Source organism: Sarcophilus harrisii, chromosome 1 (genome assembly GCF_902635505.1).
Source record: "Sarcophilus harrisii chromosome 1, mSarHar1.11, whole genome shotgun sequence".
Classification (NCBI taxonomy): Eukaryota; Metazoa; Chordata; class Mammalia; order Dasyuromorphia; family Dasyuridae; genus Sarcophilus; species Sarcophilus harrisii.
This window is the reverse complement of record NC_045426.1, coordinates 646,419,064-646,436,378: the sequence shown is the minus strand read 5'-3', so window position 1 is coordinate 646,436,378 and position 17,315 is coordinate 646,419,064. Positions and strand designations below refer to the sequence as shown.

General features: G+C 35.5%; 1 protein-coding gene across 1 annotated transcript in view; it reads left to right on the top strand.

Annotated features, from left to right (window-relative positions):
* The window catches only part of PBX4 (PBX homeobox 4), a 61,633-nt gene that overhangs the window by 32,838 nt on the left and 11,480 nt on the right, over positions 1 to 17,315 (top strand). The window contains exons 3-5 of the mRNA XM_031947474.1: positions 15,158 to 15,399; positions 15,794 to 15,984; positions 16,907 to 17,042. Of these exons, the coding sequence (XP_031803334.1) occupies positions 15,158 to 15,399; positions 15,794 to 15,984; positions 16,907 to 17,042 (569 nt within the window). The remainder of the gene's footprint in view (positions 1 to 15,157; positions 15,400 to 15,793; positions 15,985 to 16,906; positions 17,043 to 17,315) is intronic.

Here is a 17,315-nt window from a genome sequence, read left to right as displayed (position 1 = left end):
AGTCATCTCCCAGAGTTCTTTCACTGGGCGTAGCTGGTTCAGTTCATTACTGCTCCATTGGAAATGATTTGGTTGATCTCGTTGCTGAGAATGGCCAGGTCCATCAGAACAGGTCATCATATAGCATTGTTATTGAAGTATATAATGATCTCCTGGTCCTACTCATTTCACTCAGCATCAGTTCATGTAAGTCTCTCCAGGCCTTTCTGAAATCATCCTGTTGGTCATTTCTTACAGAACAGTAATATTCCATAATATTCATATACCACAATTTATTCAGCCATTCTCCAACTGATGGACATCCATTCAGTTTCCAGTTTCTAGCCACTACAAAAATTAATCCCACATTTTTGACATGAGGACATTTTAAGCATGGGGAGCCATAACACATTAAGGTTTAGAAATGCAGGAAAAGGGACACTTTTTAGTAACTTATAATCAAAGTTACTTAGTAACTTGTTTGTCTCTGTTTTATGAAACACGTGGAATATTTTGGGAGAAAATGAGAAAAACCATTTTTGGACACTTTTAAAGGTGATCACTTATAACTTTAAATTCTAAGGGCATAATTTGGTTCCCACATACCTTTCTAGTTTTATGTCATACTAGTTCTCTTCATTTATTCTCGCTTCCAGTCAAACAGAATTGCTAGTTGTTATATCATGCCACATTCTATTTTTGATGTCTGTGTTTTTGCACAAATGATTTGAGAAAAAAATTGTTTTTTAGTTCTTGTATTTTAGTGTCTTAGTAGAGTTTCTTATAGATTCTTTTCTTGGGAAAGATGTAACTTGACAATGTATATAGTATCTCTTGTGGCTGACTGCTCCATTAATTAACTGATCTTCCAGAGATTCCTGAACTATGGCTTAAGCCAATGGTTCTCAAACTTTTGTTTTCAGTATCTTTATCCTATTAAAAATTATTGATCTCTCCAAAGAATTTTTGTTTATCTGGATTATATTTATAGACATTTACCATATTGGAAATAAAAACTACTTTTGAATTTGTAGACCCTCTAAAAGGGTTTCAGAGATCCCCAAGATTCTCTAGACCATACTTTGAGAATCACTGGCTTAAAATTAAGACAACTCTGAGATACCACTACACACCTGTCAGATTGGCTAGAATGACCGGGAAAGATAATGCGGAATGTTGGAGGGGATGTGGGAAAACAGGGACAATAATACATTGTTGGTGGAACTGTGAATACATCCAACTATTTTGGAGAGCAATTTGGAACTATGTTCAAAAAGTTATCAAACTGTGCATACTCTTTGATCCAGCAGCCTGAGGTGTGCTCCGTGCAGTAGAGTTGGAATTCTTAGCAGTTTAGTTTGGAAAAGGAGCTCAGTAATTTGGAACTATGCTCAAAAAGTTATCAAACTGTGCATACCCTTTGATCCAGCAGTGTTACTACTGGGCTTATATCCCAAAGAGATCATAAAGAAGGGAAAGGGACCTGTATGTGCAAAAATGTTTGTGGCAGACCTCTTTGTAGTGGCTAAAAACTGGAAACTGAGTGGATGCCCATCAGTTGGAGAATGGCTGAATAAATTGTGGTATATGAATATTATGGAATATTATTGTTCTGTAAGAAATGACCAACAGGATGATTTCAGAAAGGCCTGGAGAGACTTACACGAACTGATGCTGAGTGAAACCAGCAGGGCCAAGAGATCATTATATACTTCAACAACAACTTCAACAGTTCTGATGGACCTGGCCATCCTCAGCAATGAGATCAACCAAATCATTTCCAAAGGAGTAGTAATGAACTGAACCATCTACGCCCAGTGAAAGAACTCTGGGAGATGACTAAGAACCATTACATTGAATTCCCAATCCCTATATTTTTGCCCACCTGCATTTTTGATTTCCTTCACAACCTAATTGTACAATATTTCAGAGTCTGATTCTTTTTGTACAGCAAAATAATGGTTTGGTCATGTATACTTATTGTGTATCTAATTTGTATTTTAATATATTTAGCATCTACTGGTCATCCTGCCATCTGGGGGAAGGGGTGGGGGGGTAAGAGGGGAAAAATTGGAACAAGAGGTTTGGCAATTGTCAATGCTGTAAAGTTACCCATACATATGACCTGTAAATAAAAACAAGTCATACATATGACTTGTAAATTAAAAAAAAAAAGAGAGAGAGAGAGAGAATCACTGGCTTAAGCAGTATGGTTAGAGACGAGGGGATGAATGGATGTAAAAGAATATAGACTTATCAGTACTTCAGTCCAGTTCCACTCATTTATTAAGCATTTATCAAGTGAATGCTATGCACAAGTCACTAGACCAGTTGCTGGATATACAAAGATAAATTTTTTTTAAAATGTTGCTTTCCCTGGAGAGTTTATATTTTATTAGGGTGGAGGTGCAGGGGAGGAGACAACTTGCCAACTGTTTGGATAGGAGAAGTTAAGAAGAAGAAAAAATGTGACTCCAGGGTTTTGAATAGTATGCCTAGATTTCTAACAACAACAATAATAATAATACCTCATATTTATATAGTATTTTAAGATATGCAAAGTAAATTAGCTTGTATTTTGTTTCTTATTGATTCTAAGGTAAGTATAGATAGGTCCCTGGTTGTCTGTTTCCATATCTGTAAAATGAGTTGTAAGAGGAAATGCCAAAACACTCCACTATCTTTGCCAAGAAAACCCCAAATGGTATCAAGAAGAGGCAGACACAACTCAAAACAACTGAATAACAGCAACATCAGAGGTATAGAGGCATGCCATGGCTTGCTTTGTTCAGATCAAATTCATCTCTTTACTAGCTAACAATCCCAATGCTTTTTTTTTTTTCTAAGTGCCACAATGCCTCTCATTCTAGCAGATTTGCAGTGGACTCTGGGGAAAAAAAGTTTTTGCTGATGAATTGCTAAGTGGACGTAATAAAAAGAACTCTTGGTTTTTAATCTAAAACTTGGTTCAAGTTCAGTCCTGAAATTTACTACCTGTTTGACTTTGAGTAGATCAATTAAACTCCCTGAGCATCAAGTTCCTTGTGGATAAAATGGGGATAATAATATTTGCACTACTGACTGCTTTGTAAACTGTAAAGCATTATATGAATGTGAATATTAAAAATTAAATTTCCTTATTTGAGCACCCAATAAAAGGTCAATTTCTCATCTGCCTATGGGTAGACAGACTGTATTCCTGAATTGAACTCCTCTGTGGTTACTTGTGTCTTTCCAGTGCCAGCTAATCAGAATGTCCCTGTGGGATTTAAAGAGCATGTTTGAGATGCTTTTCAGCAGTCAACTTGAAATGAGCTCCTGTGTAATTGATGATAACTAATGTCTAATTACCATAATTAGACAAGTGACAGAAAATTAAGCTGCAGCTGGGAGACTGGTACTGAGGCAGAATTTGTAGGCAGAGCTATGTATGTGGAATGGCTTTGACAAAATTAATTTTCAAATGGCAAAAGAAAGATGCAAATATGTATCTCTCAGCCATATTCATCATAGCAGCTATTTCTGATATTTTAGTGTTCTGTTCTTGTTGGTGATTTATGATTCATGAATAGGAGAGGCCTGTGATTTGAATTGTGCTTGAGAGTGGATGCCATTTTGCTATTATCATAAGCCACTTTTATGTTGTCTCTTCATTTTTCCAAAGCCACATTTTCTTTATGATTTGCCCAGGGCTATGAGCCCTTGGGCAGATCATTTCACTCATTTCTGCATCTATAAAACAAGGGGTTTGGTTTAGATGGTCTCTCTCTCTCTTTTCAACTCTGATATATGAGTGACATTCTTTCTGAATTACATATATATTAACAAAATTGTTTAAGATACAATTCCCATGTAAGTTTCTTTTAAAAAAGGGCATTTAATGTTTACACATAATTGGGGTTAACATATTTTAACATGTATAACATATATTGGATTGTTTGCCATCTAGGGGAGGGGCTGAAGGAAGGAGGGAACAATCTGAAAAATAAGGCTATGCAAGCATAGATGTTGAAAAATTATCCATGAATATGTTTTGAAAATAAAAAGCTTAAAAAAAATAAATTAAAAAAAAATAAGGGTATTTAATCATAGAGAACACTATGGCTGGTTCCGTCTGTGTTTGTCCTCCAAAAGTAATTGGAAATTAATCTGGCCTTTCTCAAATCTAATCCTTCTTGACCTTTTTTTAAGTCTGTTGACCACTTTTCCCCTGCCTTGGCTTTTATGATATTCCTTCTTGGTTTGCATCTTTCTTACCTGCCATTTCCTGACCACTAACAATGGCTAACAACAAAATTCTATTTTGGATCATTTTTTCTCTTTCTACCTTAAAAAAAAATATTTCTTAGCAGCTTCCATGAGTTGTTAGCATCTTTCTTCAGGTAATCCCCAAATGTATACATCCAGCCTTAATCTGCCTCCTGAATGACAGCACTAGATCTCTATTAGAATGTTTCTTGGATGCCTCAGACTCATCTTGTCTAAAATGAAAGTTATCCACTAATGCATTGTTCATGGAGTTGTGAAATGATTCATTCTTTCTGGAGAGCAATTTGGAGGTATGCCCAAAGGGCTATAAAACTGTATATACTCTTTGATCTAGCATTGTCAGTACTGGTCCTATATCCCAAAGAGATCATAAAAGAGGGAAAAGGACTCACATGTACAAAAATATTTGTATCAGCTTTTTTTGTAGTGATAAGGAACTGAAATTGAGTGTATGCCCATTAGTTGGGGAATAGCTGAAAAAGTTATGTTATATTATATTCATATAATGGAATATTATTGTTTTGCAAGCAGTTATGAGCAGGCTGATTTCAGAAAAGCCTGGAAAGACTTATATGAACTGATGCTGAGTGATGTGAGCAGAACCAGAAGAACCAGTACTAAGTACACAGTAATAAGAAAATGCAGTGATTCAAGGCAATTCCAATAGATTAAGGATGGAAAATTCCATCTGCATCTAGAGAGAGAACAATGAGATTAAATGTGGATTGAAGCATAGTATTTTCAATTGTTTTTTGTTTCTTTCTTTCTTGTGCTTTTTTCCCTTTTGTTCTGCCTTTTCTTCACATCATGACAAATATGGAAATGTTTATTTCACCTATATCAGATTGCTTGCTCTCTTGGGAAGATGGAGAGGTAAGGGAGGGAGAAAAATTTGGAACACAAAGTCTTATAAAAATGAATGTTGAAAATTACCTGTACATGTATTTGGAAAAATAAAATACTATTGAAAATAAAATAAAGTGAAAGTCATCCTCAACTCTTCATTCTCCCTCACTGCCCCTCCACCCTCATATCCAATCAGTAGCTAAGTCTTGTCAAATCTGCATCTCATTCTATTTCAAACCTTTGTCACTTCCATCCTGAACTCTTGCATAGTTTCCTAATTGGTTTTTCTTTTGTCAGACTTTCCTCCTATGCTTCCAACCACCCAAAGCACATCTGGTACAAGAGATCCTGGCAGAGAAAACCTGGAGTGTCCTTCTACTATAACCTTACTCATAGTACCTTCTTCCCCTTCTTTCTGATTAGAAAGTGACACCCCTTCCTTTACCCATTTAAGTACCATTCCACTTGGACACCCAGATCCTTGCCCTTGTCCTGTAGAGTAGATATGGTTGATCCCATTGCTTGGGTGACAAACGATGTATGAGTAATTATAATCCTTCCATTAAGATAGAGGATCCCCAGTTCTTATTATCTTCCATATCAGTCCACCCTTAAAATTCCTAGACCTTGCCATCTGACTTATTCAGACATACCAAGGACCTCTGGAACCTTTGATGGATATCTAACTTGCTGATGTCCCCTAGACTTTTAGACCTTTCCATACAATTTGCAGTTTGCCTTCCAACATGAGTTTTCTTCTCCAATTAGAATGAGAACTTTTTTTTTTTTTTGTATCCCCCACGTTAAGTGTAGTGTTTGGTTTAATGCTTGGTACATAGTAAATGCTTCTAGTTAATCTAGTCCATCTTCCAGTTAATCAACAAACCCATCTATTGCTTATTATGTACCAAATACTATGCTTGGATACACCGAGGATACCAAAAAAAAAAAAAAAAAGTCAAAGCAATGACCTTGCTCTCAGGAAGCTCATCTAATTGGGAAACTAATATGTAAATAACTAGGTATATACAAAGTATATACAGAGTGGATAGAGGGAAGGCAGTGGTGGGAAGGGGGGAATTAGGAAAGTCTTTCTGTGTAAGATAGGGTTTGAATTGAGCCTTGAAGTAAGCCAGAGAAGCTTAGAGGTGGAGATGGGGGCAGAAAACATTCTAGGAATGTGGAAATATAAGTATAAATGCCAGAGTTGGGAGATGGAACGATATGTACAAGGAATAGCAAGTAGCCCAGTGTAGCTGGATCAAGGAATGTGTAGAAAGGGAATAAAGTGAAAGAAGAGTGGAAAGGTAGGATGGGGCCTTTCCCCCATCTTTCCCCCACTTTAAAAGCCAAAGAGAATCAAATATAAAATCCTCTGATTTTCAGAGCCTTTTTATAATCTGCATTCACCCTCCCCTGCTTTCCTTTTTAGTCTTCTTAAACCTAACTCTTCCCCTCCTTGCAATTCCTTAAACAAGACATACCTCCCAGCTCTGTACATCTTCACATACTTTTCTCTCATTGCTTGGAATTCTTAGCCTCTACATTTCTACCCCTGACTTCCTTCAAGTCCTAATAAAAGTTTCACCATTTCAAAGGAGCTGGTCGGTAAATAGAACATCTTCCCTGGAGACGGGAAGATTTGAATTCAAATATGGCTTTAGATATTACTAGCTATGTGATGCTGGACAAGTCACTTAACCCTGATTGCTAGGCTGGGGAAGAGGTAAAAGGAAGAAAGGTGGGAGAGTTTCACCATCTCTAAGAAGCTTTTTTTCTGATCCCCTTATAGCTATAGTCTTCTCTCTATTGATTATTGCTAATTTATGTCCTGTATATCTTGTTTGTAAATAATTGTTTTTATATTTCCCTTCTACTATTAGACTGTGCGCTCCTTGAAAGTAGGTGGTTTTTGTTTGTTTGTTTTTTAGTTTGTATCCCCAGGACTTTATCATAGTGCTTAGCACATAGTTAATAAGTGTTGATTGACTGATAAAAACCAAATTTTTGTATTTGTTCCTGGAAATAATAGAAACTGGAGTTCATCAAGCAGTGAGGGGACATGGTTATACCTGCTGTGTGAACCAATGGAGATTAGAGTAGGAAAAAACTTACAGCAAAGAAACCAATTAGAAAATTAATGCAGTAGTTCCTAGGAGAGGGATGATAAGGTGGTATTCTGTGAGTTAAAAGAAGGGGATGTACATGAGAGATATGGTAAAGGTAGAAAGGACAAGATTTGAGAACACTTTTTTTTATAAAGGACCTATGAAAGTCAGAAGTAGTCAATAAACATTGTCAATTTCAACTATGGGCAACTTGGAAGTATGGTGAAACCCTTGATGGTAATGGGGAAATTGGAAAGAGGGAACTATTTGGTGATGTGGTACTGGAGCTCAGACCAGATGCATAGATTTGGGGATCATCTGCAAAAAGATGTTAATGTAGCCCGTAGAAGCTAAGGAGTTCACTAAATGATAAAAACAAATTCTTTTGGCAGCCTGAAAAAACCTGTGGATCCTTCACAGCTTATTTTTAAATGCACAAAATACCTAGAATTAAAATGGACACAATTATGTAGAAATAGTTATCAAAATATCTTGTTAGAAACTTTATGGACTCTAGATTAAGAACTAGAATAACAGAAGAAGAAAAGAGACCATATAATAGAGGTTTAGGGCACATCTGCAGTTAGGCTTGTTATCGATGAAGAACCAGCAAAGGGAACTGGAAAAGAACTGGTCAGTCAAATAGGAGAACTAGGGAAGAATAGTGTCATGAAACTCTAGAGAATGTATTGAGAAAGAAGAGGTAATGATAAACTGTCATGCATTTCAGAGAAGTAAAGGATGAAGAAAAAAAGCTGTGAAAGTTAACAATTAAAACATCTCTGGTAACTTTGGAGAGGGCAGTTGGTGTCAATCAAATAATGAGACCAGAAGTCAGAAAGCAGAGAGTTTAGAAATGAGGGAAGAGAAAATAGAAGCACCTAGTAATGGCACTTTTCTCTGGTTGAACTGAGAAAAAAAGGAGAGACCATAGCTAATACAAATGTCAAGATCAAATGCAGGTTTTTTTAAGAATGGAGAAAATATTTTGTTGTTTTTATTTAGTCATTTTAGTCATGTCCAATTACATCTGCAATTTTCTGGACAAGGTTTCCCTTTGCCCTTCTTCAGCTCATTTTACAGGGAAGGAAACAGAATATAAGAGATGAAAGAGAGGGAGTGCAGATGATAGTAGAGGCTATCTGCTGGAAAAGATTAGAGAGGGTGGTAAGATGAAGGTGCGTGAATGGAGGGGCAGGGAAGCTTTGATTAGGAAAAGAACTCTCTCCACATCAGGAGAAGATAATGGAAGAAGGAATCTGGGTGTTGTGAGATGTGAAGTTAAGAAGGAACTCCCTCATCTCTACACCTGCCAATAGAATTTTCTTAAAGCATAGCAATGTTCACTTCCTCCCTATTGCCTCTATGATAAAATACAAATTTGTAATTAAAACTCTTGTTGTTCTACTTGTGGTCATCCTCTTAATCTTATAGGATGCTTGGGGTACTCAGAGGTAAAGTGACTACCCAGGGGTATGCAGCCAGATTGTGAGAGGCATAACTAGAACACAGTTAATCCTGATTGGGAGACTGTCATTTTATCTACTGAGCCACATATCTCATAAACTAATGACATCTGTGTGGTTTTTTAAGATTTGTGAACCACTTTATATGTACATTTTCTCATTTGAGTTTCACAAAAGCTGTTTGAAGTAGGTACATCTATATAGATCTTATACCTATTTATAGATGAAGAAACTGAAGCTCAGAAGTTAGATAATTTGTCCACATTCACAGAATTAGCTAATGTCACAGTCAGGGTTTGAATCCAAGCCTTTCTGACTCCAAGACTAACTCTTTTTCAATTGTGCTATACTGCCTCTTACATGCTTTCCATGTTCTTCAATAGTTTCACAGATAAGGGGTAATCAGAACACATCATTTTCTGTTTGCCTATTACACATGCTGTTTTCACTGAAATCCTTACCTGGTACCTCCTCAGATCATGACAATCTGATGCCAGGGGAAACATATGCTCAGGCAGTTTCTGCCAGGGTGGTAAGGATTTAGGTCTAGGCCCAGCAGTGGACTGTCTGAAGATCGTCAGCCAAGCTTAATTTTGTGAGGTTCATCACCAGCTATAGTTATTTGTCTGTATTTTATTTCCTTTTACTGAATTGAGGGACCATGCCTTATTAATTTTTTGTTCCATTCAGTTCCTAGCATAATGATAAGTAACTCAATAGATTTAATTAATACATGTATTTCTTCCAACAAGTACTTTTAAAATGTTTGCTGAATAGTTGAACATCAATTGTTCTTTTAAAAATATTTTAAATATATGCATGAATTCACCATAGTTACTAAGTTCCATTCTATATGTGCTATTGTTTTTTATTATCTCCCTAAAAGGTTTTAAAACTTTTCAATTTTAATTTTTTAATTTTAAAACTTATGTCATCACATCTCATGACGAAGCTCCCTCTGGAATCATATATCATTTAACTGTTTGTACCCCTAATTGTTATCTAAAACATTTTACCAAGTACTAAAGAAAAGATGGTACTTTGTTCTGCTTTTTTGGATTGAAAGACTTAAAAAGAAACATAAAAAGGTCCAACTTCCTTATTTTAAAGTCCAGGAAGTTGAAGATGAGAGGTTACCATCACACAAGTGAACAGCAGAGCTAAGACTAGGACCCAAATCTTCTGAGTTTCTGTTTTATTTGGTTAATTGTTAGTTCTTAAGGTTAGGAACAATTCTCTGTCTTACTCTTAAGCACCTCATTTTATTCATTTTATATTAAAGAGCTAGAAAAAAATCTTAAAATTCCTCTGAAAAAAAAAAAGAATATAAACTAAGGGAAATACTGAAAAGAAGGGAAAGGAAGATAGGAACTTAGCAGCATTAGATCCCAAACTGTAATACAAAGCATCACCATAATGATTGGGCTCCAAAACTACCTAGTGCTGATTTTTTTTTTTAACAGAAAAATTGATCTGTGGAACAGATTTGGTATACAATAGCAGAAGCAATTGAACACAGTAACACGGTATTTGATAAAACTAAAGACTCCAATTGTTGAGATAAGAACTCATTATAATTTTTAAAAAAATACTGGAAAAATTAAAAAGCAATATGGCAGAGATCAAGTTTTGATCAATAGTTTATGCCATATATCATAATAAACCATATAAACATATATGACATGTATAAAAGGCCATATTATATATAAACAAGAGTGGGTAGGGAAGCAGGTACCTTTCACAAGTATGAAAAGAGGAGAGTTCTTTTTTTAAAAAAATACAATATTACTTTTAATATTAATCCCTTCAGTTATTTTTTAAAGCTTTTTTATTTTTGAAACATATACATAGTTTTCAACATTCATCCTTGCAAACCTTGTGTTTTAATTTTTTTCTCTCTCTTTTTCCCCCACCCCCTCCCCTAGATGGCATATAATCCAATATATGTTAAACATGTGCGCTTCTTATATACATATTTCCACATTTATCATGCTGCACAAGAAAAATCAGATCAAAAAGGGAAAAAATGGGAAAGGAAACAATGCAAGCAAACAACAACAACAAAAAGTTAAAATACTATGTTTAGGCTATATAGGAAAGTGATTCAAATATCTAAAAACAAGAATATTTTTCTAATAGATCAAAACACATGAATATTCTCAAAAGAAGTAAGGCAAACTGCCATATGAAAACAACAACAGTAAGAAAAAAAGGCTGCAAATCACTCCAAAAAGGAAATATAAACTAAAATTATGGATTTCTATCTCATACCTATTAGACTGGAAAAAAAAATGACAAAAATGGAATATGACAACTGTTGGAAGACAGGCACAATAAAGTAATACTGGTAGAGCTGTGAATTGATCCAAAATATTCTGGAAAATAAAATGGAACTGAGTTTAAAATAGTTGGGTCTACCACATTTAATAATGTACACCAAGATCAAAATGGGTTCATCATGTAGGCATAAAGAATGAGATTATAAATAAATTAGAAGAACATAGGATCATTTACCTCTCAGACTTGTGGAGGAAGAAGGAATTTGTAACCAAAGAAGAACTAGAGATCATTATTGATCACAAAATAGAAAATTTTGATGATATCAAGTTAAAAAGCTTTTGCACAAACAAAACTAATGCAGACAATATTAGAAGGGAAGCAATAAAGTTGGAAAACATCTATACAGTTGAAGGTTCTGATAAAAGCCTCATTTCCAAAATATATAGAGAATTGACTCAAATTTATAAGAAATCAAGCCATTCTCCAATTGATAAATGGTCAAAGGATATGAACAGACAATTTTCAGATGATAAAATTGAAACTATTTCTATCCATATGAAAAGGTATTCCAAATCATTATTGATCAGAGAAATGCAAATTAAGACAACTCTGAGATACCACTATACACTTCTCAGATTGGCTAAGATGACAGACAGGAAAAGATAATGATGAATGTTGGAGGGGATGTGGGGAAACTGGAACACTGATGCATTGTTGGTGGAGTTGTGAATGGATCCAACCATTTTGGAGAGCAATTTGGAACGATACTCAAAAAGTTGTCAAACTGTGCATACCCTTTGATCCAGCAGTGTTACTACTGAGCTTATATCCCAAAGAGATATTAAAGAAGGGAAAGGGACCTGTTATGTGCAAAAATGTTTGTGGCAGCCCTTTTTGTAATGGCTAGAAACTGGAAATTGAATGGATGCCCACCAGTTGGAGAATGGCTGAGTAAATTGTGATATATGAATGTTATGGAATGTTATTTGTCAATAAGTAATGACCAGCAGGATGAATACAGAGAGTCTTGGAGAGACTTACATGAACTGATGCTGAGTGAAATGAGCAGAATCAGGAGATCATTATATACTTCAACAACAATAATATATGAGGATTAATTCTGATGGAAGTGGATATCTTCGACAAAGAGAAGATTCAAATCAGGTCCAATTAATCAGTAATGAGCAGAATCAACTATACCCAGTGAAAGAACACTGGGAAATGAGTGTGGACCACAACATAGCATTTCCTTTTTTTTTTTTTTTTTTTTTTTTTGCATATTGCAATTTTCTACTTATCTCTTTTATTTTTTTATTTTTTTTTAATAGCCTTTTATTTACAGGATATATACATGGGTAACTTTACAGCATTAACAATTGCCAAACCTCTTGTTCTAATTTTTCACCTCTTACCCCCCCCCCCTCCCCTAGATGGCAGGATGACCAGTAGATGTTAAATATATTAAAATATAACTTAGATACACAATAAGTATACATGACCAAAACATTATTTTGCTGTACAAAAAGAATCAGACTCTGAATTATTGTACAATTAGCTTGTGAAGGAAATCAAAAATGCAACAACATAGCATTTCCACTCCATCTGTTATGTTTGCTTGCGTTTTTGTTTTTCTTCCCAGGTAATTTTTACCTTCATTCTAAATCTGATTTTTCTGGTGTAGCAAGCAAGACAACTGTATGAATATGTATACATATATTGTAATAATAAAAAAAAATAGTTGGGTTTATATCCTAAAGAGCTTAAATAGCAAAAGGGCCAGTATACATATAAATAGTTACAGTATCATTTTATGTTGTAGTAAAACAATTGGAAACAAAGTGAATTCATAGTTAGGAAGACATTCTGAGAATGATTTAGAGAGTTTTTGTGAAGTACAAGGTCAATAAGAATCAACAATATACTGTAACCTTAGCGTGCACTGAGAGAGCCGAGTTTCTAGGAAGAGAAAAATGAGATTCCTATGTTACTCCACCCTCATTAGACCTCACCCAGGGTTTTGTATTCAGTACTGAGTGCTACTGTTTAAGATGAGAAGCTGACCAGAGGAGGGCAGCTAGAATAGTGAGAGGCCTTGCTACCATATTATATGAAGAGCACTGAAGGAACTGGGGATGTTTGAATGGAAGAAGATCAAGGGACACCATGATAGCAGTCTTTAGTCATTTGAAGGTTTGCCATGTTTCACATGAGTGGAAATTTTCAGAAATTGTAAGTTTGGTGTTGAGGGAAAAAAAACTTCTTAACAATTAGAACTACCCCAGTGGGATAAGCTAGAGAGAGAAGCAGGTGGCGGATTCCCCTCCTTGGAGATTTTCCAGCAGAGATGAGATGTTCACTTGTCAGATGTGCTTTAATGATCAGGGGTCAAGGTAGCTTCCGAGATTCCTTCTAGCTTAAAAATACTTTGATTTAGGGGGAAATAATTATTAAGCAAATTAGGCTATAAGAATCTAATTGGGTAATAAGAATCATTTTAAGAAATGATGAAAGGGATGGATTCAGAAAAATCTGGGGACTTTTTTTGAATATAGAAAGAAATGAGCAGAACTACTGGAAGAGCTTATACAGTGGTTCTAGTATTGAAAAGGAAAACAAATGTGCCATTCAAAAGAGTGACAATATTCCTAAAGAATTACCTTTATTATATATGTCACTCCATTAATAATTAGAATAGTGTAGATGAGAAAAAGGGTTAGATCCTTTAAGGGAATTTAAATTAACTTTTAAAAATTTCTGAGTTAACTGGGGAAAAGATCATATCTCTTTAAAAATGGTGGTGAGGTAGGGAGAGTCAGAGATGCTGCTTTGGATATGTAAGGTTTAATGTAGTTTGGGATATGTTGAATTAGTCACCATTTTGTGAATATTCTAAAACAACTGATAGCTAAAAATGAATTTATATAATTTTGGAGGATGTTTTTTATAATTGAATATGAGAATGCTTAATATAGTAATTGAGTTCTCCAGAAAAAAGATTCACAGTAATCAAAGTTGAAAAAATTTGTGCGTGTCAAGTCCTAGAATCCTTAAGTTAAATTAAGACTCCTCAGTCTACATGCACCAAACAAAAGTATAAACTATTTGTTATTGCCCTGTGCCATTGGAAAAGTGCTGACTGTCCTGGCTTGCAGCAAAATGGGGGTGAATACTCTAATTTGGGAAGAAGCTTTGTACAGAGCCCAAGAAAAGCTAAGGTTGCAAACTTATCACCAAGCCATTCTAATAAGTAAAAAATTAAAATTAAAAAGTAGTGTGCAATGTTGGAGAATAAATATGTTCATTAGACTTTACCCTCATTCCAAGATGGATCAGCCCTGCATATTTACATAGAACAGAGAAGAAAACAAAAGACTTAGGACAAAACTTGAGTGGTATTTGAAGAGCCAGCTTTGAAATGATCTCAGAAAGTTCACTGAATGTTTCTGAAGGCTTGTAATATTTAATATTTAATTTAAAACAATTTTTTTCAAATTATTTGTACAAAAATATTAGAAGGTGTATGGTTTTCTTCAAAGTTATATTTAATTCAGCATATTAGTGTTCAGTATGTGATGATCTTCTGTTTCAGGGTATCAGATTTTTGCTCAGCCTAGAAGTATTTAATTTTCATCATTGTTAAATTTTATTTGTTGCAATTGCAGGATATTCTTTGGGTTAAGCTTAACTCTTAGTCCTTTCCCATGCAAGATGATATCACTAAAATTCAGGATTGTTTATAAAAGGTATCAAAGTACTAACAAAAAAAGTGATAAAATTGAATGAAAATGTTGAATAGCACAACAGCCTAAAGATTGTTCCTTTCATCATATCTCTCGGTTAAAAATCTGAAATCTCTCACTTCTGACTAAGAAAAGATAGAAAATCTTACTTAATAATTTTAAGTTTTAAGTGTTTAAACAGAATTTTTTTTAACCTGTTTTCTCTCTTCACTAAGTAAATACCTTTAACTTTGCTTCATGAAAACTTTGCTTTCTTCTGCAGAACAATTCTTCTGCCCAACTAAAGTCTCTGGAACTTTTGTTAAGGGTTTACAAAGAACATTATTGAGAGAACCTAATTTAGTGATTAAATAAAATAATTGTTCCTCTAAATAACTCAGTGAAAAAAAATAGAGAACTGTCCTAATGTCAATTTTATTTTTCCTTTAGAAAGTGAATAATGATTTGATCTACCTTTCTGTTCATCTAGTGTTAAGTATTCGTGGTATTCAGGAAGAGGACCCCCCAGATGCTCAGCTAATGAGACTAGATAACATGTTGCTGGCAGAGGGTGTCTCCGGGCCTGAGAAAAGAGGAAGAGGAGGACCGTCGGCTGTAGCAGCAACATCAGGTGGCTGTCCAAATGACAATAGCATTGAACACTCTGACTACAGGGCCAAGCTGTCACAGATCCGACAGATATACCACTCTGAGCTAGAGAAATATGAACAGGTGATCTTTCTGCATGGAAGAGTTTTTATCATGTGAATGCGCATTTGTAAAAACCAAAACGAAAACCAGATAACTTTGTTTCTTTTGTAGCACAGAATAGGGAATACACTTAATTGGTACAACTTTACAGAGATACCGAATTTGAGTGAAAACACTTTCATCTGCTACTCCAAATATAGCTAAGATAAAAAGCACTTAACACTGCTTACATTCAGCAGGCCAGTGTTTGAAAACATTAGGGGTCTGGTGGTTGCCATATGGTAGAAGAGGAAGCTGAGACCTGGGGGCATGTCCAGTGTTGTGGAGTCATTCCCATGTGCTAAGATTAGATTTAGCTGTTGAGCTGTTAATCTCTGGGAGTTATAGTGTTCTTTTGTCTGTGTGTTTCCTCCAGGCTTGCAGTGAGTTTACTACTCATGTCATGAACCTTCTTAGGGAGCAAAGCAGAACAAGGCCAATTTCACCCAAAGAAATTGAACGCATGGTCAACATTATCCATGGGAAATTCAGTACCATCCAGATGCAGCTGAAGCAAAGCACGTGTGAAGCGGTGATGATCCTGCGGTCCCGATTTCTAGATGCCCGGTAAGGAGGAAAGGTCAAAAGCAGACAGTTCCTATTTTTTCTAGATTTTCTTCCAGATACATTTAAAGACCCTTCTTTGAATGTCTGGTGTGTTATTGGGTACAAGGACTTAAAAGAGGTGCATATTTTTGGTACTGAGTGACCCTCAAACTTCAAAGACATTTTCTTCTAGGCTGGCTATCTAGTCAGTCAATCAGGAAGCGTATTTAGTACCTACTATTTGCCAAGTATTATGCTCAAGTGCTGAATGAAGTACAAGATCTCTTAGGAAAATTAACTTAATTGATATAAAAAGGATTTTTGGAGAGTCAAGGTGTTTTAGTAATTATAATAATCACTCAGACTAATACTGGTCTTTGAGTCCTGGCCAAGTCCCTTAACCTTTCATTGCCTCAGACTACTCCCTAAGCCTGTGAGTTGCAGCAAAAGGTATCAACTTGCATTAGTAAATTGATTTTCCTCCTCTAGTAATTCACTGTGTCAATGAAATTGCAGGTCTACTCCCTAAACGCAGTAATAACTCAGATGTATACAGTCTCTTATGTATTAAGGGCCTTTTTTCCCCATAATAATCTTTTGAAGGTTAGAGTAAAAATGTCATTAATACAGAGGAGGAAATAGGCTTCCAGAAGTTGTGTAACTTGCTTAAGATCACATGATTGGTAAATAGCCAACCTGAGGCTGGAACATAGGTCTTCTACATCTCAAGTTCAAAATTCTCTCTACTGTATCATACTGGGCATGTGTACAATATACCCCTTTTCACTTCAGAAGATCACTAAATATTGGAGAGAGACTCAATTATTCAATCCATTGTTCATTCTTTTGGGAATTGGGGCCATAAGGCGTTGCTAGGTAGGCAAAGTACTATTAGTGTGAACCAAGGAGTCAGAGAATCTTTCTGATCAGTTTGTCTTTCCAGGCGAAAGCGACGTAATTTCAGCAAGCAAGCAACAGAAGTCCTGAATGAATATTTTTATTCCCATCTAAGCAACCCTTACCCCAGTGAAGAAGCCAAAGAAGAGTTAGCCAAGAAAGGCGGCATCACCGTCTCTCAGGTGACTGGCCTCCCAAGGGTGGGAGTGGGAGTGGGAGTGGGAAGGACCACTAAATTCCTTAGGTCTGCTAAAAGACATTGTCAAAAGCAGACTTTTAGAATGGAAGGAAGAAAATTCAAGAACTAGAAGAGGCCTCAGAGGTCAGCTAAACCAATCATTTTTCCATTTGTTGAAGAAATAGATCCATAAATGTCCATGAAGATATAGTGACATTTTTCTTTTTACAAATTTGTAATAGAATAATCATTGTAATCATGTAGGTGATATTGATGA